Below are 26908 nucleotides of genomic sequence, written 5' to 3' on the forward strand. Positions count from 1 at the left end.
AGACGCTTAACGACTGAGCCACCCAGGCGCCCCTAAAAATTTTATTTTTAAGTAATCTCTATGCCCAATATGGGGCTTGAACTCACAACCCCACATGCTCCACCAACTGAGCTGACCAGGCGCCCCTAAAGAAAGAACATTTTAAATTTTATTTATTTATTTATTTATTTAAGAGAGAGAGAGAGAACGAGCACAAGCAGGGGGGGCAGCAGGCAGAGGGAGAAGCAGGCTTCCCGCTAAGCAGGGAGCCCAATGTGGGACTCGATCCCAGGACCCCGGGATCATGACCTGAGCCGAAGGCAGACACTTAACCAACTGAGCCACCCAGGTGCCCCGAATATTTTAAATTTTAAATGTTATTCATTTTTTAAGAGGTTGATGAGAGAAAAACCCTCTAAAGGCCTGATATACAAGGAAAACCATTTTAGATTTCTAAGTCAACATGACTATATATAAACTTTGTTCAAATCAAAAGCCTAATTTATGGCCAGCCACACAGGCATTATACATCTGTTTTGTGAATGAGTCACCTAAAGGAAAACCATTTTGTCCTGGAGATATCACTCAATGCTCCCATTTCCTGCATTCCTTTACAATAGAACTCGTGATTCCTGCCTACATGCTAATCTATAACCTTTTGAGCTTTTACAAGATGTAAAAAGTATATAACCTGTAAAATCCATTCATTCTCCAGAACCCTTTCTTCCCTGTGAAGAGCAGGTTTCTCCAGGCATCTGTTTTAACTTTGGCTCAAACAAAACTCTCTTTTCTACTTTTGGAGATTCTAAAAGGTTTGTTCATTTGCGTCAATAGGTAGTTCATTCACATTGTTCAAAACTTTAAAAGGAAATGCGGTTTATAGTGAAAAGATTTCCTCTCCCCTCCGTACCCAGTTACCTAGTTACCCTCACTAGAGACAAGCACAGTCTCTTGCATCCTTCCAGAGATGTGGGCATACACAGGCAAATACTATTTTTCCTTTACCTACACAGATTATAACATACATTTCACACTTTACCATATATTTTTTAAAAGATTTTATTTATTTATTTGACAGAGAGAGAGAGAGCACAAGCAGGAGGAGTGGCAGAGGGAGATGGAGAAGCAGACTCCCCGCTGAGCAGGGAGCCGGATGCAGGGCTCGATCCCAGGACCCTGGGATCATGACCTGAGCTGAAGGCAGACGCCTAACAGACTGAGCCACCCAGGCGCCCCCACATTGTACCATATTTTGCTTTTTTCCCATAAAGTTTATCTTGACGAGCCTTCTGTATCAATACATCAACAGCTTCCTCATTCTTGCTTATGGCTGTATTGTACTTACTTGTATGGATATTCCATACTTTATTTAACCAGATCCCTCTTGATAGGGATTGTTTCCAAAGTTTTGCTGTAATAAGTAAATCTGTACTTATATTATTTCATATATTGATAAAATAAAATTTCATATATCTATAAAATAAAATGCCTAGAAACAGAACTGATGAATCAAAGGGATGTGTATTTATCATTTTGCCAGTTACTGACAACTTGCTCATCGTAGAGACTGTAAAAATTTACATTTCTACCAGCAATCTGCGAGTGCCTATTTTCCTACACTCTCCCAAAGATGTATACTAATTATTCAACTTTTAAAATTTTGCTAGTCTGGGGGCACCTGGGTTGCTTAGCGGTTAAGCGTTTGCCTTCGGCTCGGGGTCATGATCCCAGGGTCCTGGGATTGAGCCCCGCATTGGGTTCCCTGCTTGGTGGGAAGCCTGCTTCTCCCTCTCACACTCTCCCTGCTTGTGTTCCCTCTCTCGCTATCTCTCTCGTCAAATAAATAAATAAAACATTTTAAAAAAAATAAATAAAATAAAATTTTGTGAATCTGATAGGTGAAAAAAGTACTTTGGTGTGCTTTTCATATATACATTTATCCTATTGTAAGCATAGCCGCTGATCTTTCACATTTTTTATTTAGAATTTATTTTATTTATTTATTTAAGATTTTATTTATTTATTTGAGAGAGAGTGAGAGACAGAAAGCACAAGAGGTGGGAGGGTCAGAGGGAGAAGCAGACTCCCTGCTGAGCAGGGAGCCCGACACAGGACTCGATCCTGGGACTCCAGGATCATGACCTGAGCCGAAGGCAGTTGCTTAACCAACTGAGCCACCCCAGACACCCTTCGATTTTATTTTTTAAAGTAATGTCTGCATCCAATGTGGGGCTCGAACCCATAACCCTGAGATCAAGAGTCACATGTTCCACTGACTGAGCCAGCCAGGTACCCCTCAGGTGTTTAAGAACAATTTCTTTGTGCTTTTCATTGAATTTTTTCATATATTTTGTCCATTTTCTACTAGAATTGTTGAATTTTTATTCAAAGGTACTCTTTATGTATTAGGGGTCCTAACTCTTTGTTTGCAATAAGTTGCAAATAAGTTGTCTACTTTGGCACTTAAGTCGTTCATTTTTAAAATGTTGCACCATATTTAAAAAAATGTACAAGCTACATAAAACATATCTGCAAAATTGATTGCATTTCTGAGCCACTAGTTTGCCCTATTTTTTTTTAAAGATTTTATTCATTTATTTTAGAGGGACAGAGAGTGAGGGGGAGGAGCAGAGAGAGAGGGACAAGCAGACTCCATGCTACGCATGGAATCCAACATGGGGCTCGATCCCATGACACCAACATCATGACCCGAACCGAAATCAAGAGTCAGACACTCAACTAACTAAGCCACCCAAGCACCCCCAGTTTGCCATATCTGTTAGTCATAAGAAAATATATGGGAAAACAAAGGTAGGGAGGCTATAAATTGCATTGTTAAGAGTCATGCAGATAGGAGCATAGAACTCACCATACCCAGGTTCTGGACCAGGGAATAAGTCCTAATAACCAGCTCTCCCTGATGGCAATGCAACAGTCCAGGGGTGTGGAGATTACTTAAAATAAATACGCAAAATTTTTTTTAAAACAATGTTAATAGTAGTAAAAATAACACTAATAAATATTAAAATGATGTTTGGTTCCTGCCCAGGAGCGAATATGCTGGGTTGGAGGAACAGAGATGTCTGAGTTTGTTCTCTGAAAGCAATGGGAATACTATCTTCCCAAATAGGAGAACCCTTTATCCTTCTCTCCCATTCCTCCTTTCAACAACGTATATTGAGCGTGTATTGAGCACTTACCACGGGAGGCCCTGGGTGGAGCACAGTGGCAGCATTCTTTCCCTCTGTCTAAATAGCCTGAGAGCTCCTCAAGGACAGGGGACCCCACTTTACTTATTTAAGATTTATTTTTAAGTACTCTCTATACCCAACCTGGGGCTTGAACTCACAGGCCCAAGATCAAGAGTCACATGCTTCATGGACTGAGCCAGCCAGGCGCCCCAGGGACCTCACTTTCTCATCGGGGTGTTCCCCAAAGGAGGGTCTGGCGCTCCGTAGTAAATGCTCATTAACGAAGATGAATAATCAGAGGTAGGTTCAAATGCCTTTCTTCCCTCACCTTTCCGACAGTTTCCTAGTCACTTCTGGCATATAGAAGATGCTCAGTTAGTTTATTGAGTTGAATTAAACAGAATTAATCGTTCTGCAAATGCATCCCGCATCTGAGCAAAGAAGTTACTTGGTTCTAACACAATTAGATAAAAACTATCTAATTGTGGGGTACAGAGCTCAGAACTCAAAATATGCCGATTTCCTTCCTCATTTGGACTTTTGACAGGGGATGGTCGGAGAGAGGACTATGACTTCAGTCCTCCCAAGGAGTCCAGTGTTACTAGGAGATTCTTCCCCAGATACTGCTCCGTGCTCGGGGGCTGCTATTCCATGGTGGTCTCCGGGTCCGGCCAGGCGAAAGGTCTCTGCCCTTGCAGAGGGGCGCACATTGTAGGCCCATAAGGGAGGCCGAGCAGCCTCCCCCGAAGAGAGGCTCCTGAAGTCCATCTTGGGGATCCCGCCACCCAACTGTTTCCCAAATTAGCACATAGTGGCCCTCACTAAACATTAAACCCAGTCAAGCACCGAATGAATTGTGGACGGAACCCGTAAAGCGAGAGGAATGGGTCCAACAGCGCCCCCTTGCGGTGCTCTGCACCCAAGCCGCCACCTGGGAGAAGCGTCCCTGCGGTCCCACCAGCGAATGCTGCTGGACACCACAAAGGAGCCGAGCTGCCAGGGGATGTCGTCCAGCCATCCCCCATCCAGTTTTAGAGACGGGGCACTGGGCCCAGGGCGGGTAAGTGGCTCTTCCAGCGGCTCAGGGCGGCGGTCTGACGGCGGAGGCCGCGGGCGGCCTGCGGATGGGCTGCGCTGGCACCGCGAGCAGCCTGTGCTGACACACGGAGAGTGTGTCCTGCAGGTGGCACGGAGGCGCCCGTGGGGATGCGGGGTCCCGCGCGGCCGCCGGCGCCGGAGCTGCAGCTAAAACCCGGAGGGGCGGACCGGCGCCGCGTCCGGAGCGCTCTCCGCCCGGTGCACGGCGCCCCCAGCGGGCGCGGGGGGCCAGGCAACGCCGCGCGCGCACGGGTCCCCGGATCCCAGCCCCTCGCGCGGGACCAAGGGAACCCGAGTCCTCGGCGCCGCGGGGGCGGGGCTCCAGGGGGCGGGGCTCCAGGGGGCGGGGCGCACCGAGGGGGCGCGCCGGAGCTCAGTAGTGCTGGAGAGCGCGGAACTCCCCCCACGCTCGGTCCCGAGATGACTGCCAGCAAGCGGGTGGCGAAGGTAACGGCGGTCGGAGACCCCTTTCTCACGGCTCCCCTTGCCTCCCTTGCCCTGCCCCCTGCATCCCTCTCCTGGCTCTTGGAGCGCGGTTATTTGTCGCTGTCACCGCCGCCCCTTCTGGAGGAGGAGTGGGTCTGCGAGAGGGGCGGGAGCTGGAGCTGGAGGAAGCCTGGGGGGGTTTCGAGCGGGGCTGTCGCTGCCTCCCTGGGCTGTGCTGGGGATGGGGATGAGCCGGCTCTCCTTGAGCCGAACTGGTTTCGGTTTCTTTTCTCCTGCCAGAAACTTGTGATAACAATTGCATGCGTCTCACGGAGGTGCTGGAAAGGTTCCAGGAGCCAGGCGCTCTGCTGGGGCAGGGGGCGGGGTGTGTGTGTGTGTGTGTGTGTGTGTGTGTTAGGAACAGAGGTAATGAGAACAAGGTCTTTGCCTTGGAGTAGCTCCTGCCCCGCCCAGAAATTGGGTACCTACATTTCTAGAGTCCCGAGAAGTATGGCGTGTTGAGTAGGAGCCAGGAACAAAGTTCCCTGGGTATTCTCAGGAGGAAAAGATGCCAAGGAGGAGCTGGAAGGCGTCCTGGAGTAGGTGGCGCGCACTCATTCCTTCTACAAATGTTGTCGAAAGCCTGTTATGTGCTGGCTCCTGTTCTAGGAAGCAGGGAGGCAGAGATGAGCACAAATCTTGCCCCCCCTCCATCCCCCTTGAGCTTTCTTTCCAATCAGTGACACAATTTGAAGATTTATTTATTTTTATTTGAGAGAGAGAATCCCAAGCCGACTCCACGCTGAGCACGGAGCCTGAGCTGGGGCTCGATCCCACGACCCTGAGATCGTGACCCCAGCAAGTGGAAATCAAGAGTCCACGCTTACCCAACTGAGCCACCCAGATGCCCCTCCAGTCAGGAACACAATTTGAAATGAGGTCTGGGAGGATGGGAAGGGGGCAAATTCCCCAGGAGGTGGGAAAACCCAGGGTGTTTGAAGGACTGGGGTGTAGCCCAGAGGTGGGCATAGGTGGGGAAGGAAGAGCACTCATGGTGAAATGGGTCTGACATGCCCCAGACTTTGACTCTCTCGGAAGCGCCCCTCCAGTGTGTAGAGTGGGGGTGAGCTTAAGGGGGTGAGGAGGGCTGCCGGCTCCCCTCCACCTTTGCGAGATAGAGGGTCTCAGATTGGGGCATAGAGCTGGCTCGGCCCAGAAGAACTGAAATCTGGAGCTTAGCAACAAAATGGGGCAGAAGGTCCTTCTAGCCAAGCGGGAAAGAGCTAGGAGCCAGTATTTATCACAGTGGCACCACGAAATGCCAGGCCACTTACTTCTAGTTTGTAAAATTCCCACAGCAACTCTGTGAGATAAGTCTTACACTCCCATTTTACAGATGAGGACGTTGAGGCTCAGAGAGAATAACTAGGTTGTCTAGGGTCACCCAGTAGGGAGTGATGGGGCTGGAATTGGAGCCCTGGTTGGTGGGGCTGCAACTCGCAGGCTTGTCCCGTAGCCTCTTTACTTTCATTTTCTTTTCCTCTGAGTCAGGTGACTTCCTCACCGGCCTCAGGAAAGAGCCGTGTGTCCTAGCTTGTGTTTCGATATCGTCAGGCTTGCAGAATCTTTTGGGAGAGCTCTTCTACAACAGAAAAGTCCAAGCGATCCCAGTTATAGTAAAGTTGGGAAAATGTCCTCTCTAGAGTTCTGTTTGACTTAGGGCTTCATTCTTGCCAAAGAGTCGTAGATGATACTGCAGCTAGGACTCTTGGGAGCAGATGTTTCTACTTTTGGAATGAAAAATAATTGAGGGTTTGTAGACTCTGGGCAGAAGGCACGAGAAGCAGTTTGTGGGTATGAACAGAGACAGAGTACGAGCTGAGATAGAGGCGATGGGGCCAGGGTTGTGTTTATATGTTGGGGGTGCAGAGAAAGTTCATGTGGTCCACAGTCTGAAAAGCCCCTCCTGTACCGTGGACTGGGTTTGAGCTTTCTGTCTGCCTTTGTTTATACCACGGTTTTTCAACCTTGTCACTGTTGACACCTGAGGCTGGATAATTCTTTGTAGGATGTCTGTCAGCATCCCTGGCCTCTGCCCACTAGATTCTGATAGCACTCCCCCAATTTGTGACAACCCGAAATGGTACTAGGCATTGCCCAAGGTCCACTGGGGGGTGGGGTCAAATTGCCTGTGGTTGAAAACCAATGGTTTATACCCATTTGGTGTTCCAGAGGAATATGACTTGCCCTCGAATGTCTTTATATTTGTTATTGTTGTTGTTTGGTTTTCCAAAGAAAAGATCTGTTGTCCTACAGGATGGACCCCAAAAGGGAAGAGGGGTTCCTTGGTCAGATATGTTTGAGAAGTACTGCATGCTGTGGGCTCACATCTTGGAGATTCACAATACACTTTAGCTTTATGTTTTCCAATGTGCTTGATCACGGAACCCTTTTCCATCAATAACTAGTAAGCCTCCGTGGGGCACACTGTACATATTTGGTCTCACTGGGCCCCCTGCCTTGGTGCCTCTCCCCTTCTCTGCATGGCGGACTCCTGTTTACTCTGCATGGCCTGGCTCAGTGCTCCCCTGTCCTCTTCCCCAGTGTGTATCCGCACACCTTCACATAGTCATATTCACCTTTCTGCCATTACTCCAGGGAAGGTCTTGAGGGCTGGGCCCTTCTCACTCAAGCCGTCAATAGAAGATGCTCTGTAATGGGCTGGAGGGAGAATGAAGTGATGTCCTGGTCACTGGGCTACATCTGGGGGCAGGGGTGGGCATGTGAGTCACTCCTTGTCCCCTTGTTTCTCTGCTTGGTGTGTAGCGTTCTCCTCTGCTGCAGTCTGCCTGAACCATCTCCCTCCCCCAGCCCTGGCCTGGAGGAGTCTCTCTTTGCTGCCCTTTCTGCCATGAGCACTGGACGGGTCTGTCTTCATGCTGCACATGCAGTGGGTGCCGTGGGAAGAAGGGAGGGAGGACGAGAATTAGGACCTTGGGTCTCTCCAGGAAGAGAGCAAAAGGACAGAGGTGTCGTGTCGTATCGTGGCTTTAGGAGGAAAGGCTCCAAAGAGAGTAATAATGTCTGGAAACAAGGATCTTCATCTTCTCTCCCCAACTAGTACCTACAGAGCTTGGTACTTGGTACCTGGCGCATAAGTCACTTAAAACACTCAGCACTGTGCCTGACACATTCTTTTTTTTTTTTTTTTTTTTAAGATTTATCTATTGGGGCGCCTGGGTGGCTCAGTCGGTTAAGCGTCTGCCTTCAGCTTAGGTCGTGATCCCAGGGTCCTGGGATCGAACCCCGCATCGGGCGCCCTGCTCAGTGGAGAGCTTGCTTCTCCCTCTCCCTCTGCCACTCCTCCTACTTGAGCTCTCTCATACTCTCTCTCTGTCCAATAAATAAACCTTTTTTTAAAAAGATTTTATTTATTTATTTGAGAGAGAGTGTGTGTGCAAGCAGGGGGAGGGCCAGAGGGAGAGAAGCAGACTCCCTGCTGAGTGGGAAGCTGGTTGCAGGGCTCAGTCTCACGACCCTGACTGAGATCGTGACCTGAGCCGAAATCGAGAGTCAGACGCTTAACCAACTGAGCCGCCCAGGTGCCCCTGTGCCTGGCACATTCTAAGTGCTCAGTAAATGAGGGCTCTGACTTGGCCAGCATCTGTCCCTAGGGGTTCCTTTTTGGGACCTGGGACAGCTTGCTGCTGGGACAGGCGGATGGGCGGCTGAAGTAGGGGAGGCTAGCCCCCTGCCCACCGCTGTGCCTCCTGCAGGAGCTGGAGGATCTTCAGGAGAAGCTTCCCCCGTACCTGCGGAACCTGTCCAGCGATGATGCGGACGTCCTGGTGTGGCATGTGCTCCTTCTGCCCGTGAGTGTCCCTGGGGACCATGGCCTTCCATTGGGGTGTCAGGCCAGGGCCATGAGCAGGGAGGCTGAGGACTGGGCCAGAGTTTCCCCTGCCTTAGAGTCCTTTTCTGACTGGAGGTCAGTCACTGGTAGAGGTCTCAGCATTGACTGCTTCTGAGGTCTCAGCAGGCTGATGAAGGGGCTAAAAAAGACTCCTGGATTTCTTTTTTTTTTTTTTTTAAAGATTTTATTTATTTATTTGAGAGAGAGAGTGAGAGAGAGAGAGAGAGCACAAGAGGGGGGAGCGGGAGAGGGAGAAGCAGGCTCCCCGCCGAGCAGGGAGCCCGATGCGGGACTCGATCCAGGGACTCCAGGATCATGACCTGAGCCGAAGGCAGTCGCTTAACCAACTGAGCCACCCAGGCGCCCAAGACTCCTGGATTTCGTAGGAGATTCTCTCCTCAAGCCAGTGGTCACCAAGCCCACCACAGAAGCGTCAGCAGACAAACGGCCCCGAAAGAAGAAAACAAATCTCCTGGACCTTTGTCACGGGGTAGGGGTAAACTTCCTGTTTTTCGCAGTTGGCGGAATTTGCCCTCCCCAACCTAAAATGTATTTTGTTTTCTTTTAAAGATCATATTTCAGACAACTATTTTTTTTTTTTTTTACTTCAGTATAGTTCACACAGAGTGACATATGAGTTTCGGGTGTACAGTATAGTGATCAGACAACTACTGGTACGTAGGACAATCTGAATAACTCATCTCTACTATTCCGATTTTTCTCCATTTATTAAATGTCTCTCAGTAAACTCTCCCCCTGAAAACAGTATTCTAGAGGACCTGTCTGAGTGCAAGATTTCTATTTTATCATTAATAGACTGACGATATTTTCTTTTTTTTTTTTTAAGATTTTATTTATTTATTTGCGAGAGAGAGAATGAGAGACAGAGAGCACGAGAGGGAGGAGGGTCAGAGGGAGAAGCAGACTCCCCACTGAGCAGGGAGCCCGATGCGGGGCTCGATCCCGGGACTCCAGGATCATGACCTGAGCCGAAGGCAGTCGCTCAACCGACTGAGCCACCCAGGCGCCCCAATAGACTGACGATATTTCTATGGGAAGTCATCTACACACCTTTAGTTACATGGACATAAAAATTAAAACAGTGAAACTTTATGGTAGTTCTTTGGAATATCAAGAGAACTATTCATAGGATTTGGACTTTTTTTATTTTTAAGATTTTATTTATTTATTTGTCACAGAGAGAGAGAGAGAGAGCACAAGCAGGGGGAGCGGCAGGCAGAGGGAGAAGCAAGCTCCCCGCTGAGCAAGGAGCCCAATGCGGGACTCGATCCCAGGACCCTGAGATCATGACCTGAGCTGAAGGTGGACGTCTGTCAAGTCCTGTGGGCTGTTGGGTTGAAGCAATCCATTTACCTGGTTTGGAGTGAGGACACCTGCTCTGGGCCTCAGGTACCAGAGGACGAAGGTGCTAGAAGGTGCTCCAGGGACGACGGATTAGATCCCCAAGGAGGCTAGCTCTGAGGTGGATGAGAGTGCAGGTGGAGGAGCAGGTCAGAGGAAGAAGGTGGATGACAGGGAAACCTAGGGAAGGTCACATTTCAGAGGATACTGTGAAATGAGAGGACCCTAATGGTTGGCAAGACCAAGGTGGCTGGTCTTCTGGTCTGAGCACAATTCCAGCGTGTGGAGGGGCATCCCCTGCCCCACCACCAAGCAATTCTCAGGACACCAGCTGGGTGTCCTACTCTTTAACTCACTTCTGACACGATCTACCTGGAGATAGCATCAGATCCCACAGATTAAGGGCTCTGTCCCACAAGACTGTCCCCCTTGCACACACGCCCCTGCCTCCCCTCAGATGTCAGTCTCTAGTCCAGGCTGCTTCTGACCCGAATGGTTATAAATCAGAGGTTCCATGACCCCTTCCTCGGGTTCAATTACTTTGCTAGAGTGGCTCACAGAATGCAGAAACATTGTCCTTACTAGATGACCAGTTTATGATGAAAGGTTATAACGCAGAACAGCCAGATGGAAGAGATGCACAGGGAAGGCATGGGGGAAGGGCACGGGGCTTCCCACCCGCTCTTGGCACACTACTCTCCCCAAATCTCCACGTGTTCACCAGACCAGAAGCTTTCTGAACCGTGCCCTTTTGGGTTTCTATGGAGGCTTTATTCCGTAAACACGATCGATTAAATCATCGACCATTGGTGATTGAACTGGAGCCCTTCTCCCCTCCAACACTTTAACCCCAGGGTTGGCTCCCCTGCCTACAGTCCCCATCCTTACGTGCTTCCAAAAGCTACTTCATTAACATAACAAAAGACATGTGGGTCACTCTCAACACTGGGGAAATTCCAAGGGTTTTTGAGAGCTGTGAGCCAGGCACTGTGGACAAAGACCAGATATATATGATAAATATATCTGAATGACCAAATATCTATTTCTTATAAATCACAATAGCACAGTAGGTGTGCCCCCAGGAACTAGCCAGAGACCTTCCAGCCATACATGGGTGCTGAACGAGCATGCTAGGTGGGAAGGGTCTGGGATTGGGGGGTCAAGGGTTGTTGTAGGACAGCCGGCTAAGGGGTCCCAAAGGTGCCTGGTGAAGCAATAAAGGAGGCATGGTTGGCGGGCAGGGGAAGAACCCAGGAAGGTCTGTGGGACGAGCCGACGGATTGCCTCTCAAAAGCTCAGTCTCAGGGGCGCCTGGGTGGCTCAGTCGTTAAGCGTCTGCCTTCAGCTCAGGTCATGATCCCAGGGTCCTGGGATCGAGCCCCGCATCGGGCTCCCTGCTTGGCAGGAAGCCTGCTTCTCCCTCTCCCACTCCCCCTGCTTGTGTTCCCTCTCTGGCTGTGTCTCTTTGTCAAATAAATAAATAAAATCTAAAAAAAAAAAAAAAAAAAGCTCAGTCTCAATATACACGCTCACCAAGGTGGCCCCACTTGTCACCTTGTAAAAAAGCTGACAGCGGGATGAGCCTTTGAAAGCTCATAGTAAGAGTTCCATTCACTGAGAACCCCCTGTGGCCAGAGCCCTGTTTCCAGGACATTGCATGAGCATCATACTGAAATCCTCTCAACCACCCCACCGGGAAGACTGACATCTTTCTACAGTTGAGGAAACGGAGGCTGAGGGGGTTAGGTGACTTGTCACGCAGAAGGTCACACAGGAGAAGGTGGCAGAGCTGGAAGACTAGCTGAGTGCTTTTTTTTTTTTTTAAGATTTTATTTATTTATTTTCTAAATAAATAAATAAACCCAGAACTCAGAAGGAAATAGGGCTTTCTCAGCTGACCCCAATACGAAGCTGTCGGGTGGTCCAACTTCTTCATGTTACGGATAGGAAACAGATTTCTGGAGGAGCTCCAAGCCACGCCCTAGGCTTGGGGCAGAGCTGGGGCTGGTTCCCAGGCCTCCCCCACCCACTCCAAGGCTCCGCAGCCTCCTTCCTCTGTTAGGACCCGGGAAGCCCCGCCTGCACCCCCGCAGACAGGACACACGGACATTCTCCCATCCCTTCCATGAGGCCTCACCCTTGACCCCGTCTCTACTTCGCAGGCCCCGGGCTCTTATTATCAAAAATGGGAACACTGAGACATTTTCCTTCTCTGCCCTGTATCACCCCTTCTATCTCTGACACACCCAGGACCACCATGGCTCCCATTTTGTCCTCCGCTAACCAAGAGGAGCTCTCGTACAACCTTGACTCTGGGCTTACACCCATATGTCGTTCTGCTTGTCTTTGTCCTGTCTTCTTGGTAACAAAGTTTCTGAAAGGATCTGGACTTTGGAACCAGCCGGAAGCCCCTGTGCTCTGTGCTGGGGTCACCTGAGTTCCAGGGCTCTCTGCTTATAGGAGATTAGACTAGTGCTCACGTGTGGAGACGTAGAGTTGATGGCACTGGGTTCCCACCTGGCACTCCACTGTGACCCTGGGCAAGTTATAGACATTGAACTTGAGTTTCCTTATCATGAAATAGATGCTAATAGTGGTGAATTCTCATAATCCTTCCTGTAGTAGCTGACAACAAAGGTAGTGCTTTCCAGGTGCTAGGCCCTGTTCTAAGCCCTTAACATAAGTGAACTCATTTAGTCCTCACATAAGGTCTGGGAAGAAGTCTATTAGCATTCTCGTATGGAAGCCCAGAGAGGTTAAGTTATTTGCATAAAGTCACACAGCTAGAGAGTGGCAGAGCCAAGATTCATACTGAGGCAGGGTGGCTCCAAAGTTCGTGTAACCCCTATTGTCTGCTGCATGGACTAGTGTGGGTCAAGCCCTTAACACAACGTGGCACAGGGTAGGTGCCCAGGAAAGCTTTCAGGTTGCTCGAAGTCCGGAGGGTCTTCTACTGGCTCCTGGCAACCCCTCGGCCACCTCAGCCCCTGAGTTCTTTCTTTTTTTTTTTTTTTTTTTTTTTTTTTAAAGATTTATTTATTCATTTGAGAGAGCGAGAATGAGAGAGAGTACATGAGAGGGGGGAGGGTCAGAGGGAGAAGCAGGCTCCTCGCTGAGCAGGGAGCCTGATGCGGGACTCGATCCCGGGACTCCAGGATCATGACCTGAGCCGAAGGCAGTCGCCCAACCAACTGAGCCACCCAGGCGCCCTGAGTTCTTTCTTTTTAAAACATTTTTTCTGGGGTGCCTGGATGGCTCAGATGGTTAAGCGTCTGCCTTCGGCTCAGGTCATGATCCCAGGGTCCTGGGATCGAGTCCCGCGTTGGGCTCCCCGCTCAGTGGGGAGTCTGCTTCTCCGTCTCCCTCTGCCTCTCTCCCTGCTCATGCTCTCTCTCTTTATCTCTGTGTCTCAAATGAATAAATAAAATCTTTAAAAAAATAAAATAAAACATTTTTTCTATCATGGTAAAGTACACAGTAACAATATTTACCATTCTAACTCTTTTTTTTTCTTTTTAAAGATTTTATTTATTCATTTGAGAGGGAAGTCGTGGGGAGGGAGATGGACAAGCAGACTCCATGCAGAGCTCGGAGCCCGACACGGGGCTCGATCCCAGGGCCCCGAGATCATGACCTGAGCCAAAACCAAGAGTCGGACCCTTCACCGACTGAGCCACTCCAGTGCCCCCCTTCTTTTTCTTTCCTTTTTACTGTATCTATGTGAGAAGATGGATGTTAACTGAACCCACTGTGCTCATCATTTTACCATGTATGTATATCAAACCGTTACGCCGTACACCTTAAACTTACGCAGTGATGCCTGTCAATTATTTTTCAATAAAACTGGAAAAAAGCTAATTATCAAAAAGAAAAAAAAAACCCACAAAAAAAGCAGAGATAGTCCTTAGAGCTCATCTAATCAAACTTGCCGCAGTCTTCGATGAGGAAACGGGCCCTAAGGTGAGAGGCGGCTGGTCCACAGTCAGTTATACGGCCTGAGCCAGGACCTGACGTTGGTGTCTCCCAGGCCAGGGTTCTTCTGTGACTCTATTCTCCCACGAATCCAGGTGGCGCGGTCACCAAGTGAGTGCAGGTGCCACCTGGGAGTGTGGCAGAGAGGATGCCTGGGAGCCCGGGGTGGGGCGGAGTGGGGGGAGCCAGACCGAGGTCCTAGGAGGAAACCAATCTTTTCAAAGCAGACCTGTCTTGGAACAGAGCTTGACCCCTTCTCTTGCACAGGAGAAACCACCCTACAACCTCAAGGCCTTCCACCTGCGCATCAACTTCCCCGAGGACTATCCGTTCAAGCCCCCTACGGTGACATTCACCACCAGGATCTACCACCCCAACGTGGGCCACAATGGAAGCGTTTGCCTGCCCATCATCAGCCGTGAGAACTGGAAGCCTCACACCAAGACCTGCCAAGGTGGGACTGGGCCTCGCTTAACAGGAGGGACTGATCCTGGGTGCGGGGTTATGGGACTGATTTTGAGTCAGAAAAGCCCAAAAGAGAGGAGATGAAAATCGCGGGTCTCAGCTGAGCCTGTCTTTGTTTTGTTTTGTTTTTAAGATTTATTTATTTATTTATCTGAGAGAGCGAGGATGAGAGAGAGAGAGAGTACATGAAAGGGGGGAGGGTCAGAGGGAGAAGCAGGCTCCCCGCTGAGCAGGGAGCCCGATGCGGGACTCGATCCCGGGACTCCGGGATCATGACCTGAGCCGAAGGCATTCGCTTAACCAACGGAGCCACCCGGGCGCCCCTGAGCCTGTCTTTGGATAGAAGGGATGCGTCCTGAGACGCTGGACTGGCTGACCTGGTCCTGCCCCTGCTCTTCTACCTGGACAGGTGCGACAGAGCAGCGTGGCTGTGGGTCATGGGAGAGAGAAACCACGGGCTGTGAAGGGAAGGGCTCTGCTGCTCTGCCTGCAGACCTTGGTGAGGTCTGTTCCTTCCCAGGCTCAGTGCCTGAAACGACAGTTGAGGAGACTGGCCCAGTGACAGCAGTACATCCCGATGAAGCACTGTGAGCACTGTGCTAGGAGCTTCACACGCCGACTGCATCCAATCCCAGCAGCCCCATGCGTGGTGCTGTCATTGCCTCTCGAGTCGATGAGGACCCCGGGGCACATGACAGCTAAAGCACTTGCCTACGGTCACATAGCAAGTGGCCGAGCGGGGCTTCAAAGCCAGGCTTGGCTGACTCTAGAACAGTGCTACCCAGCAGAACGTTCTGGAGTGATAGAAATGTTCCACAGCTGCATAGTCCAGTTCCTAATCAGTAGCCACAGGTAGCTACTGAGCACCTGAAATGTGGCTAATGTGACGGAGGAACTGAATTCCTCATTGCGTTAATTTTCATTCATTTCAATGTAGATATATACATGTGGCTAGTGGCTACCTTGTATATCGGACAGTGCGTTCTGTGTGCAGTCTGTCCTGCTTCTGGACCGGCTCAGGAGTTCTTTTTTTTTTAAATTAATTAATTATTTTTTAAGAGAGAGAGAGAGTGTGTGTGTTTGCACGAGTGAGGGTGAGAGAGGGGTGAGGGAGAGGGAGAGAATCTCAAGCAAACTCCCCACTGCACGAGGAGCCTGATGCCTCAATCTCATGACCCTGAGTTCATGACCTGAGAGCACAAGCTGAGCTGAAATCAAGAGTCAGAGGCTTCACCGACCGAGCCACCCAGGCACCCCGACCAGCTCAGGAGTTCTTAGCCTTTGGGAACAAGGATCCCCAGGGGGACAGGAGGAGTGGTCCAGGGGGACTGTGGAGCACTCTTAATGTCGAACCACATGTTTGTGTGTGTTCATACGTGCACGTGCCTTGAGCGATGGACCACTGCCTTCACGGGGTTCCCAGAGCCACGGGCAATAGTGGTTTCCAGTCTTTAGCCTCAGAACCCTTTTTCCCAAATAAAAGTTGATTTGGAGTCCTAATGTCAAGCAGAAAAACAGAGTGGTTCTTGTTGAAAAGGGAGTGGGACCCCGAAACCCCAGTTATCTCATCGACCCCCGTGATGGGAAGCTTTTCTAAAGCATGGAACATAGTTTGAAAGCACTGGTGTAGCCAGTCAGGGCTTTGAGCATCATCAGTGAGGAACGAGGGGCATTTGACTTGGTCATAGAGTCATCCTCATCCTGAGAGATGGAACCTCCCTGGGAGTCTTCCACGGAGTGAGTGTGGAATGCCGGGGCATCTGGGGGTGGGCTGCCATCGCCTCCTTCCCCGGGTTTTTCTCTCATCCTGCTGTCCTGATCTGGCCTCTCTCCCCAGTCTTGGAGGCCCTCAGCGTGCTGGTGAATAGACCGGACCTGGGGCAGCCGATTCGGATGGAGCTCGCGGATCTGCTGACACACAATCCGGAGCTGTTCAACATAGAGGCCAGAGAGTTCACCCTCCGGTATGGAGCGGACCGACCCTCCTAACTGTTCTCACCCATCCTCTACGTGATGGATGGACACGTGTCATGGACTGGGGGCTGGAGCCCCTCTCCTTTGTTCCATGTTTTCCTTCATAGATTGTTAGTCATTAGTCTGTGTGTGTGATGTGTGGGCCCATTCCCAGGTTCACCTGGCCACAGGTGGGCTTTTCCCGCTCTCTTTCTCTGCCCCAGAGCCAGAGGAGTTCACGGCTGCACAGTTCTCCAGTGCCCTAGGGCCTGGAAATCCTGGTCTCACTAATTGCTCTGTCTTACAGTCACAGGTCACCTCCAGGCCGGCTGGCAGGAAATGAGCCCAGAAGGCAACCAGAATCCCCGCAGGGCCCAGGCATCAGGGGGCAGAGGGCACGTGGGGAGGATGCATGGAAGGCTAGGGCACTCAGAATCATATTTACAATTGAGCAATTTGTTTATTGAGTGACTGCAGTTGGCCAGACTGCTAATAGGTATTACATGTCTAGATTTAGGTGCTAAACCTTTCCTTTTCCACTGATAAATCACGAAATGAAGAATTTCCATCCTGGAAATCTGACTACATGGTTTGTTTGTTTTTTTAATTTATTATTTATTTTAGAGAGATCGAGCACACGAGTAGGGAGAGGGGCAAAGGGAGAGGGAGAGAATCTCAAGCAGACACCCTGCTGAGCACAGAGCCTGACACACGGCTCCATCTCATGACCGCGAGATCATGACCTGAGCTGAAACCAAGAGTCGGTCACTCAATCGAATGAGCCCCCCAGGTGCCCCTGACGACATGATTTTAAACTCTTTTTTTTCCTTTTTCTAAAGATTTTATTTATTTATTTATTTATTTATTTATTTATTTGGAAGAATGCGTGCACAAGCGGAGGGCAGGGACAGAGGGAGAGGGAGAGAAAGAGAATCTCAAGCAGATTGTACCCTGAGCGCGGAGCCTGATGCGGGGCTCGATCCCACAACCCTGAGATCATGACTTGGACCAAAACCAAGAGTCAGACGCTTAACCAACTAAGCTGCTCAGGTGTCCCCTGACTACATGGTTTTAAAGCCACTTGCTACCCCCTGAGGTTGCTGGTTTCTGGAAGCCAGCCTTCAGGCCGGGAGGAGTGTTCCCTCCATAGTTTCCAGTCCAGGGGGACCCCAAAAACCATCCACTTGTCCACCCATTAAAGTCACAGATGAATTTGGAGGCTGGCTGAGTGTTCGTTGAGAGGATGGGGTGGTTTCATTGGGAGAAGGTGAGGCTGAGGGTTAGCTGCTCTCTACTAAAAGGTGTGACCCTGCTCCCCAAAATGGACGGCTCGCTCGGCTCCAAGCCTCATGTAACCCCAAACGCTGTGGGGAAAACTGGCCATGAGGGACTAGGCTGTCAACCCATCCACAGGGGGAGCACCCCCATTTTACAGATGAGGCAACTGAGGCACAGAGTGCTTCGGTGGATGGCCGGGTCTGCCCTGCCAGTCAGGGCGGCGTCCACACCTTCGGCCGCAGCGCCAAGCTGGCTGGTTTTCTTTTCCGTGTTTCTCATGAGCTGTTCTTGTCAGCACACGTGCTCCGAATGGCTGATAAAGGCAGACAGGCCTGTTAGCAGGAAATTATAAGCAGCTCAGGGGAGCATCCCCAACGAACAATGGAAAAGCAAAAGCAAGCCAGAACTTCAGCCCAAACAGAGGGATTAACTTAACCCGAAAGAAGGACCTTCAGGGAGTGTCGGTGTAAGCTTCTGGAAGGCCGCTGCTTGTAAGAGACAGAGTGCAGGGTATCACCCCAGGCCCTGCTGACCTAGCTTGAGATTCCCAGAGAATCTTCTATCCCAGCACCTAATCTGGGACAAGTGTGGAAAGAGGGAAGAGAATCAGGAAAAGCACCACCAATGGCTCGAAATGTATGAATGCATTTACTTTTGGCCTCATTTAGGGAACACTTAAGTGACAGGCACCAGGCAAGGCTGTTTGCTCGTTTCATTATCTCATTCAACCCTCACAACACCTCCATCACGTTTGAACTCCTGTTATCCCTGTTCAGACGGGAAGCTGAGGCTCAGAGAGATTAACTCACTGGCCCAAGGTCACACAGCTGCGTAGTCGCGGGGGTGGGGCGGGGGGGGGTTGTGGGAGGCTGGGTGGCGCCCAGGCCACTGTCCTTTCCCAAATGACCATGTTGGTTGTTGAGAAGATCGTGTCAGGGGAGGAACCCTGGGGGCGGGGGGTTTTTATTCCAGGGGGGGGGGGGGGGCCCGGGGGGGGGGGGGGGGGGCGGTATGGAGAGTGCACTGAGGGGCCAGACAGGATTTTATAAAAGTACTTTTAATGCATTTAAGACTGGTGCCACCTGCCCTGGCTCAAGCCCCAGCTCTGCCCACCTCCACCCACAGGGCCGGTCCGCTCCTCATTTCTTCTTGGTCTTCACCAGCCCCTTCTGCACAAGGCTGCGGTACAGCTCCTGGATGTAGGTGTAGACGCACTTGGAGTCAGGCACCGCCAAGCGCACCATGTCGTCCACCTCCAGCAGCTGGGCGCAGTCGGCCAGTTTCCTGAGGGGCAGAGCCAAAGCTGAAGGATGCGGGGGCCAGGGGGAGGGGCGCAGCCCAGCCAGGGTGAAACCCAGAGAATTGTGTATGTTGGAGCTGAGAGGTCATCTAGGCCGACCAACCCATTGTACAGATGAGGTCACTGAGCCCCTGACAGTCCAAACTCAAACGCAGCTTGGTCTGATCCCAAAGCCCACGTATGTCCTCTGGGTCAAAGTGAGTTACACAGCTGGGGCTCAATCCCAGGCTTGCCTGTGGCATCCTTGCCCTGAAGCTGGGTCTCGGCAGTCCCAGCCCATCAGACTGCCATGGTGCTGGCAGAGGGAGGATCCAGGCTCCCGGTGGAAACCCTCTCTTGGGGCAGAGACAGCTGGGCTGAAACCCAAGCCGGACTGGCCTGAGAGCCGGGGGAGGGGCACAGTCTGGAGGATTGCCAAGAACGGGACATGCTCCCTGTCGCCAGTGTGGTGACTTCCGTTCCTGGGGGTGGGTCAGGGTGCTGTCCCCCTACACAGGAGAAGCTTCATTCCCACTGGGCCTGAGGGGCGGTGGGACTGGGCTCCTCTGGGAGCACAGCTGATGGGGGCCGGGCGAGCACTGGCTGTTCCCCCACGTCCCAGGATTCCATGGGAATCAGGTGAGTTCTAGAACAGGGGCAGTGGGAGGTGATGGCTGGAGCAGGAGCCTCCTTACTTTGCACACTTAATCTTCACACCAAACCCAAAGAGAAGGGAAGTCAGCTGCCAAGAGTCACAGAGCTAAGGCCGGGGTGGGGTGGGGTGTGTGTGTGGCAAGATTCGAATTCTGCAGGTCAGCTCCTCCATCCTGTGGCCCCACGCATCCCTACCAACAGCCTTCCCTTTTCACTGCTGCCTGATGTCTCCTGGCAGCCCAGTCCTCGTCACCTGATTATTCAACTCCCCCCCCCCCCCCCGGCTCTGCCTGGCTTGGAACTGAGGCAAGGCAGGTGCAGGAGGACAATGATCTGTGTCCTGCGGGCCAGGCACACTTGGTTCCTGGCGTTCACTTACAGCTCTCAGTCTCGACTGGGAGTTTCACATCTATGTCACGGCTCTGCCAGGACCTCCTGTATGAACCTAGGACGTCGAGGGACCTCACTACTCATCCGCCCTCTAAGATTGCTAAGAGCATAGAATGAGATGATCTAAGGAAAGCTCTTAGCAGGACGCCCGGCACCTAATCACCCTCAATTCATGGGGCTTGTCATCATCATTAAAGGTGCTTCTGAACCCAGAGCAGGACCTGGTACTCCTGACCCCCTCAGCTTCCCACCCCAGGGCGCTCACTCCATCCCTCGGCAGGAAAATGTGAAACTGGAAGGGGTCTTCTGGAATATCAAGTCTGGTGGTTTTCAAATTGCATCCTTGGTGCCCTAGGGCCCCGTACACGTGCCTCAGGGAGCATCTTGGGAAGGGTGTTAGGTGGGGAGCTGGTGTGCTCCAGGAACCCCTCCCAGCCTAGAAAGGTCCCCTTGTGAGTAATGACACTGATAGACCATGAATTCGGAGCTGGGGAGTGAAGACATAAGGAAGCTGACCAAAAGTGGAAAATGGTGAGGTTACTGGATTAGAAGTCCCCACGGGGTTAAAAATCTCTTGGAGTGGGGCTGCTAACCTAAGTGAGTTAGAGAGGTGAGGGGTGGGGACAGGGAGAGAGTGCTCAATGTCTGAAACCAAGATTCTGAAGGTGGTACAATTACTGGCAAAAACTCTAGGTCATAACCATGAGCAGGTGGCTGAGAAGAGTGATACGCTCAAATAACCTAGAGGCCAGTGGGTTGTAATGATTCCTCTTAGCGGGTCACTTTATCCAGTGTCATCCAGGCTACGGGCAATTATCATTTGGGTTAGGACACGCTTTGGGCCTTCTGTACCAGTTTCACTACATACAAGTTACAGCCATGAAGGTCAACCTCTAGGAATGAGCTAGTGTTTTGAAGCAATATGTACATTTCATAAGAAAAGTGTTATTTAGTTCAATGAAAGTTTAAAAAAAATAAAAAATAAAAAGGTCCCCCTGTAATCTGGTTTATATGTCGGGCATTCACTTAATATTTTGTTTGAGGGATCTGCTGAAAAAAGAAAAACCCATTTGCAAAGCACAGCTCCACATCCATTTTCCCCTTTTGCCCCCGGGGGACACGCAGGGCAAGAGAGGGGAACGGTGCTGCCCCAGGCTTCCCTGTGGGTTGGTGGCCAGGCCTGGGCTAGACCAGAGGGCTCAGCGTTCCAGCCCCAAGTGTTGCTGACATCCCCAGGGACTCCCTCCCTGTCCCGAGGCTTTGGAGGTGCCCTCATCTGTCCATTCTGGGCCCTCAGAGTTGACCTCACTGGCAACATCCTCTGCATAATCCATTTCTATCGGATGGCTCAGAAGCCTCTCCCTGGGGCTGGAAAGAAGAGGTGCTCCTGGCATGTGCTCCTTGGGAGCCCTAAGGCCATCAGGATGCATTCAGGCTTCCCAGGTAGGTAGAGACAGAGGCCTCCGGCCGAGGCCGGCTCTGGTACTTTGGTGATGGGAGCACCTCCCCTCACACCACCACTTAGCAGCACGTTTTTTGCCTCTCAGGTTCTTCTTGGGCCACACTGTTCCTCACACTCCTCCTGCTTTTCCAGTATCCCTTTCTCCATCCCACCACCACCACCCCCGGCATCCAGCCGTGTGAGCCTCAGCAAGAAATCCCCCTCCAGATTCCAAAGTGATGAGTAATTATTGTAAAAACTGTGCTATCATCCATCATCGTATAGGAACAACAGCTCAGATTCTTTTTTGGAGGGTTTGCTCTGGGTTAGGCACTGCTAGAGAGACTTCACCTAATTATTTACTTAATTCTCGCAGTAGCCCTTCAGAAGAGGAAACGTGCCCATTTTAGAAATCAGGACGTGAAGGCTCAGAGAGGTAAAGGAGCCTGTTCGAGATCACACCGCTAGGAAATGGCAGAGTCAGACTGTGGCCCCGAATCTCGGGGCCCACCGTGTCTAAAACGGCAGGCCTGGGGCTCTTCTACGGCTTGCCCTGCCTGCGTTCTCTTTAGGGCACGGCCCCCTGCGCCCCGTTACATTTCACACGGAGGGCTGAGCTTATGATCCGTCTCGCCCTTTAGACTCTAAGCCACGGCAAGCGGGCTTTCTGCCCGGTTCACCCACGGCTGTGCCCTGACCCAGCTCCTGGCGATCGAAAAGCGTCTGTCGGACGCGTGGCCGTGTGGCCGAACCACCAGCGCGCTCCCTGCCCCGTGTGAATCCAGCGCGCGTGCGCAGCCCCTCCCCCGCCGCCCCCCGCCCCCCCCGCCCCCGCCCCGGGCCTGCCGTCCGCCCCTGCGGCTTACTCAGCTGTGGAGAAGGCCAGGGTGAAGTTGTGCCGGCGCTGCGTGGGCTGAAGCTCAGCGTAGTCAAAGGCGTCGGGGAAGAACTTGTGGATGAGCGCGCAGAAGGCCATGCCGCTGCTCCAGCTTGAGGAGAAGTTCTGGATGTCCACGTGCTGCCGGTGAGCGGGGCCCAGAGCAGGCCTCGGTGAGCCCCTCGGGCTCTGCGCCACCTGCCGCCCGGGGGAAGGGTCCCCTGCCCCACACGGCCCCTGCTCCCTGCCCACCTCGTAGTTTCTGGTCATGGCCCGGCACCACTCCAGGAGCATGTTCTTGACGCCGCCGATGGCTGCCCCGGCTGCCTTCGTGTTTCGGAACAGGGCCGTGGGGCCCGACGCTGCCCTGCAAGGGGAGGCATGGAGAAGGCCCAGCCAGAGAGGCGAGAGGCCACAGGACGCCCCATCGGGGAGGAGCCCCGGCCCCAGACAGCAGCCCTCCCACCTGGGCCCGGGCAGTTCCCACGCCCTCAGGCCTCCCCACGAAGCGACCGTTCCGCGGAAAGCCCAGCCCAGCCCAGCCCAGCCTGCATTGTACCCGCCAAACTTGTCCACGATGGCTTTGCGGTTCTGTGCCCGGGGCCCCCGGGGCCCCCGCGGCCGGGCAGGGGCTGTCACCCTGTGCTCTGGTGCCTTCTCTTTCTTCTTCTCCTGGGAGGGAGGGGGCTCTGTGGGACTCTGGGGCATCTCGCTGGGTGAAGACTCACTATGGAGAAGGTTCAGAGCAGTGTGAGAAGGGCTGGGACCAGCCCCTCCAGGGCACAAGGAGGGGTTAGGAGGCAGGGGGCCGGCTGGGGGGGAGCTCCCTGCAGTCAAAAGAGGCGTATGAAGTTGTGGCCCCCACTCCCGGCACACCTCTCCTCTGTGCCCAGCACTGGGAGGGGATCAAGGCGGAATAACGAGGCTCAGTCTAACTTTGGGGAGCGTGTGGTCTGGTGAGATGTGTGGGGAGAGCTAAGACAAGTCTGAGGTCTGACCTGAGTTTGAATCCTGGCTTTGCCTCTTTTTTGCTGTGTGATCTTGGGACTGTCGTGTCATTTCTCTGAGCCTCAGCCTCTTCATCTGGAAACTGGGGACAAGAAGAGCTACCTGACACGGTGGCTCTAAGGCTCGAGAAAGAAGGGGAGTGGAGAGCACCCAACTGAGCCTGTCCCATAACGGCCCAGGTGAACATGTACCCACTACCTTTCCCTAAGAAAGCGGCAGGGAGGTGAATCTCACTCAGGTCAAGACAAAGGATGATTCCTCCAATGAGTCAAGTTATACACTGGCAAGAAGAAAGCTCTCGCTTTATCCAGCACCCGCCGGGTACCAGGCACTGTGCTCAGGGCTCTATACTGTTTTTTATAAAAGTAATCTCTATGCCCAGCGTGGGGCTCAAACTCACGACCCTGAGATCAAGAGTTGCGTGCTCTACCGACTGAGCCAGCCAGGCGCCCCACGTGCTTTATACATTTTATGCCATGTTAGCCTCACGCTATGAGGTAGGTATTGATTACGGGGCCCACTTCATAGAAGAGAACAGTGACACAGACAAGGCCACACAGTTGGTAAGTGGCAGAGTCATTGTCTGAACTCGGGCTTTCTGCTCACACTCCGTGGGCAGGGTTGACGCCACGGAAACGTGCTGAGGGACAAGATGAGGAGCCCCGTGAAGATCTGCCAAGGACGCTGAGGAGGAGGCTTTAGTGGTGGAGTGGGAGTGGCCCCTTTGCTCCCAGCCTCTGGCTCCTTTGGTTTCCTGGGCTCTGCCCTGGGGTAGGGGGCTGAAAGCCAGGAATCCTGGAATATCTCTAGATCAGGCGCCAGGGAGACCCAGGCCCAGGCGATGGTAGACTTGGAAGGGAGAGTGTAGTAGAGGGAGTTGGAACGGGGGCCCCCGAATCTGACATTACCTGGCTGAAGGACTGGTCTCTCCGGAAGCTGCTGTGTCTGGACCCAACCCATCTGGAGGGAGGGAATGGAGAGAGGGAGGGAAGCTGGAGCTACCTTGACGTGCTGTCTGCACACCTCCTCAGGGTAGCTCCCGCAGCACCCCATGGGCCCCTGGACTCACTCACCTGGGCGGAGGCCACTGCCCTCCTCTGTGGGGCTCTCGAGCCATTCCTCAGGGGAGCTGGGAATCACTCCTGCTCCTTCCTCCGACTCTCTCTCCACACCCTGGTCCTGCTCTTCCTTGGGACTACCTGGCTCCTGGAACGAACATGATCTGTGTGGGCTCATGGTCCCACAAGCACCTGCCCGAGTCTTTGTGAGGACTTCAGGAAGAGCCGGAAGGCAACCTGGGGCCACGGGTCTATCCCCCCACCCCAGGCTCTTGATGTCATTGGGAAGACTGGACTTCCCCAAAGGAATAAAGCCAGGGGTGGGGGGCTTACTTCCTGGGGTGCAGGGGACTCCAGAACACTGTGGGGGCCTCCTCCCTCCTCTCCTTTGCCTCACTCACCGCCTCCTCCTTCACGTCAGCCTCCCGAGGTTCAGAGTCCGCCTCCCCTTCCACAGCAGCCTTCGTCTGAGGGTCTGACCTGACCTCTGGGGCACTGGCTTTCTTCTGGGCTTCAGCCACGGGCTCCTCTGTCTTGCTGCTCTTCTCCTGAGAGGCCACCGTGGCCTCCTCTTTCCCATCAGCCTCCCTGGCTCCAGTCTTGGCCTCCTGCTCCCCAGCAGCCTGCTTGGGCTCAGCCTCGGCCTCATCATTCACACAGGCCTCCTCCCTAGATTGGGGCTTGGCCTCCTTCTCGTCAGCTTGCTGCTTCTCAGAGGCCAACGTGGTCCCCTGTGCTTCCTCAGCCTCCTTGGGGTCGGGTTGGGTCTCTTCCTTCCCATCAGTCATCTCCTGAGGAGCCTCTGTGACCTCTTCCTTCCTGCCGTCCTCCTTGTGAAGTTCAGCCTCCGCTTTGGATTCCACCTTGGCGTCATCCAACCCATTGGCTTCCCCCTGAAGTTCAGCTGACGTGCTGTCCTCGGCTGGGGCTCTTTCCTGCTTTCCCGCTGCATCCGGAGGCCCCTCTTTGACGCTCGTCTCGGTTGTACCTTTGGCCTCTTCGGCAGAGGCTCCACCTCCCTGCGTCACCGGGGCCTCTGGGGTTGGGGAGATAGTGGTCCCATCCTCAGAGGGCTTCTCTTCCTTCTGCTCCATCTCTGGAAAGTGGAGACAAGCAGACCTGGTCATGTCATGCCCCATTCCTGCGTGAGGTGAAGACCCCGCCCTCAGTGAGCACTGGCCTGCGAGTCTGGAGGCCTGCTGCTCAGTCCTGGGTCCCCCACTGCTTGGACATGTGACAGGAGCATCCGCGTTCCCTGCGGTAAAATGAAGGGGTCCAGTGCTGCTTCCCCAAAGGTGAGGTGTTGGGCCACATTGACTTGGCCTGGGATGGTGTTCACCTAACAGCCCTCTGCAGGCAGTGGCTCGGGCTTTAAAGAACATTAGGTCACGTAATGCCTCTTCAAGGATTTTGTCTCTTTCCGATTAAGCCAGTGAGATGGTTAGAACGGGATCCTGGCCTTGGGGAACACCTGTGGAGCAGTTGCTCTTCTCCCCTGTTCAGGGAGGTGGTAGCTAGCCTCAGGACAGGCAGGAGTATCCAGATCGAACCTAAAAATTCCGCTTTGTTTCCGCTGTATTTCTTTTTACGGTTACTTTCTATTTCTGGCCAGTGATCTTGAGTTTCCTTTTCCAATAGTGATATAAACTTTCTTTTAATTTGTTGAATTTAAAAATAAGTTAATTCAAAGGAAGGCATTCAGGAAAGCAGGACTCAGGTGGCACAGATGTGCCTAAATCCCCAGGGGTGGCGTAAAAATGCCTGAAATTCGGGAAACCCTGGGCCAGCTGGTCTCTGGGGCTCTTCCAGCTTCACCAGCCGCCACCGCTCTGTCATAGCTCTTCCAGTGGTTCTCGGACAAGGTGGGCCTAGACGTGGGAGAGTTTATCTTGGTGAAGAATAGAAACGTACTCTCCCTAACCTCTGCCAGAGAAATCTGACCCTCCAGCTGCCAGGGATGGGGCGGGGGGAGGGAGGTCATGATACCTTGATATGAGCTTTCCTATTCGAGTACTGTATATATAGTAGGATCTACAAAGACAGGTGGGCGGGGGGCCCAGGTGGGGGCAACAGCAGGAGTAGCTCCTTCATCCCCCTGCCCTTCTGGGGTGTCTGTTTACAAAGAAAACAATCCTCCAATAGTGCTCAGGGCATGACTCAGGCAGTAAGAGGAGGTACTCCTGTCACCAGCTAAAAACACCTCCTGCCCTCTGCCGTGCCGTCATCCTGGGCGACAGTCCCCAGGGCACCTGGGCAGTTGGACAGAGGCAGGAAGACAGGCAGACTGGCGACAGGGCTCCGTTCCTGCCATCCACTCGGGTCTTGCTGCCCCCAGTCCAGAGTCCCTGGGGTCCCTGGGTTTCGGCTTCCGGGGAGGCAGGCTGGGATTTGCAAAGATGCACATACCGTCCTCCAACTCCACCCCTACCGCCAGAGCCCCCTCGCGGTTCAGCAGCCCCAGCAATGTATTAGCTGGGAGCTAACCAGCCGGGGATGGAATGCACATCAGCGGGGAGCCAGATCGACCCCCATCTCTTAGTCGCTCACTCTGAGCCCTGAGCCGT

General features: G+C 52.6%; 2 protein-coding genes across 2 annotated transcripts; one reads left to right on the forward strand and one right to left on the reverse strand.

Annotated features, from left to right (window-relative positions):
* The first annotated feature begins 4644 nt into the window (after positions 1 to 4644).
* UBE2L6 (ubiquitin conjugating enzyme E2 L6) lies at positions 4645 to 16920 on the forward strand. The gene is made up of 4 exons (XM_021684852.1): positions 4645 to 4715; positions 8471 to 8566; positions 14209 to 14395; positions 16244 to 16920. Exons 1-4 carry the CDS (start codon positions 4689 to 4691, stop codon positions 16393 to 16395), a joined length of 462 nt encoding a protein of 153 aa, XP_021540527.1. The 5' UTR covers positions 4645 to 4688; the 3' UTR covers positions 16396 to 16920.
* Positions 16921 to 18776: 1856 nt separating this feature from the next.
* On the reverse strand, positions 18777 to 25438 carry SMTNL1 (smoothelin like 1). The gene is made up of 7 exons (XM_021684851.1): positions 24707 to 25438; positions 24360 to 24492; positions 24195 to 24246; positions 22838 to 23005; positions 22531 to 22645; positions 22268 to 22419; positions 18777 to 18921 (listed from the first exon to the last, which is right to left on the reverse strand). Exons 1-7 carry the CDS (start codon positions 25436 to 25438, stop codon positions 18777 to 18779), a joined length of 1497 nt encoding a protein of 498 aa, XP_021540526.1.
* Positions 25439 to 26908: the final 1470 nt, after the last annotated feature.

This window comes from Neomonachus schauinslandi, chromosome 11, assembly GCF_002201575.2.
Source record: "Neomonachus schauinslandi chromosome 11, ASM220157v2, whole genome shotgun sequence".
Lineage (NCBI taxonomy): Eukaryota > Metazoa > Chordata > Mammalia > Carnivora > Phocidae > Neomonachus > Neomonachus schauinslandi.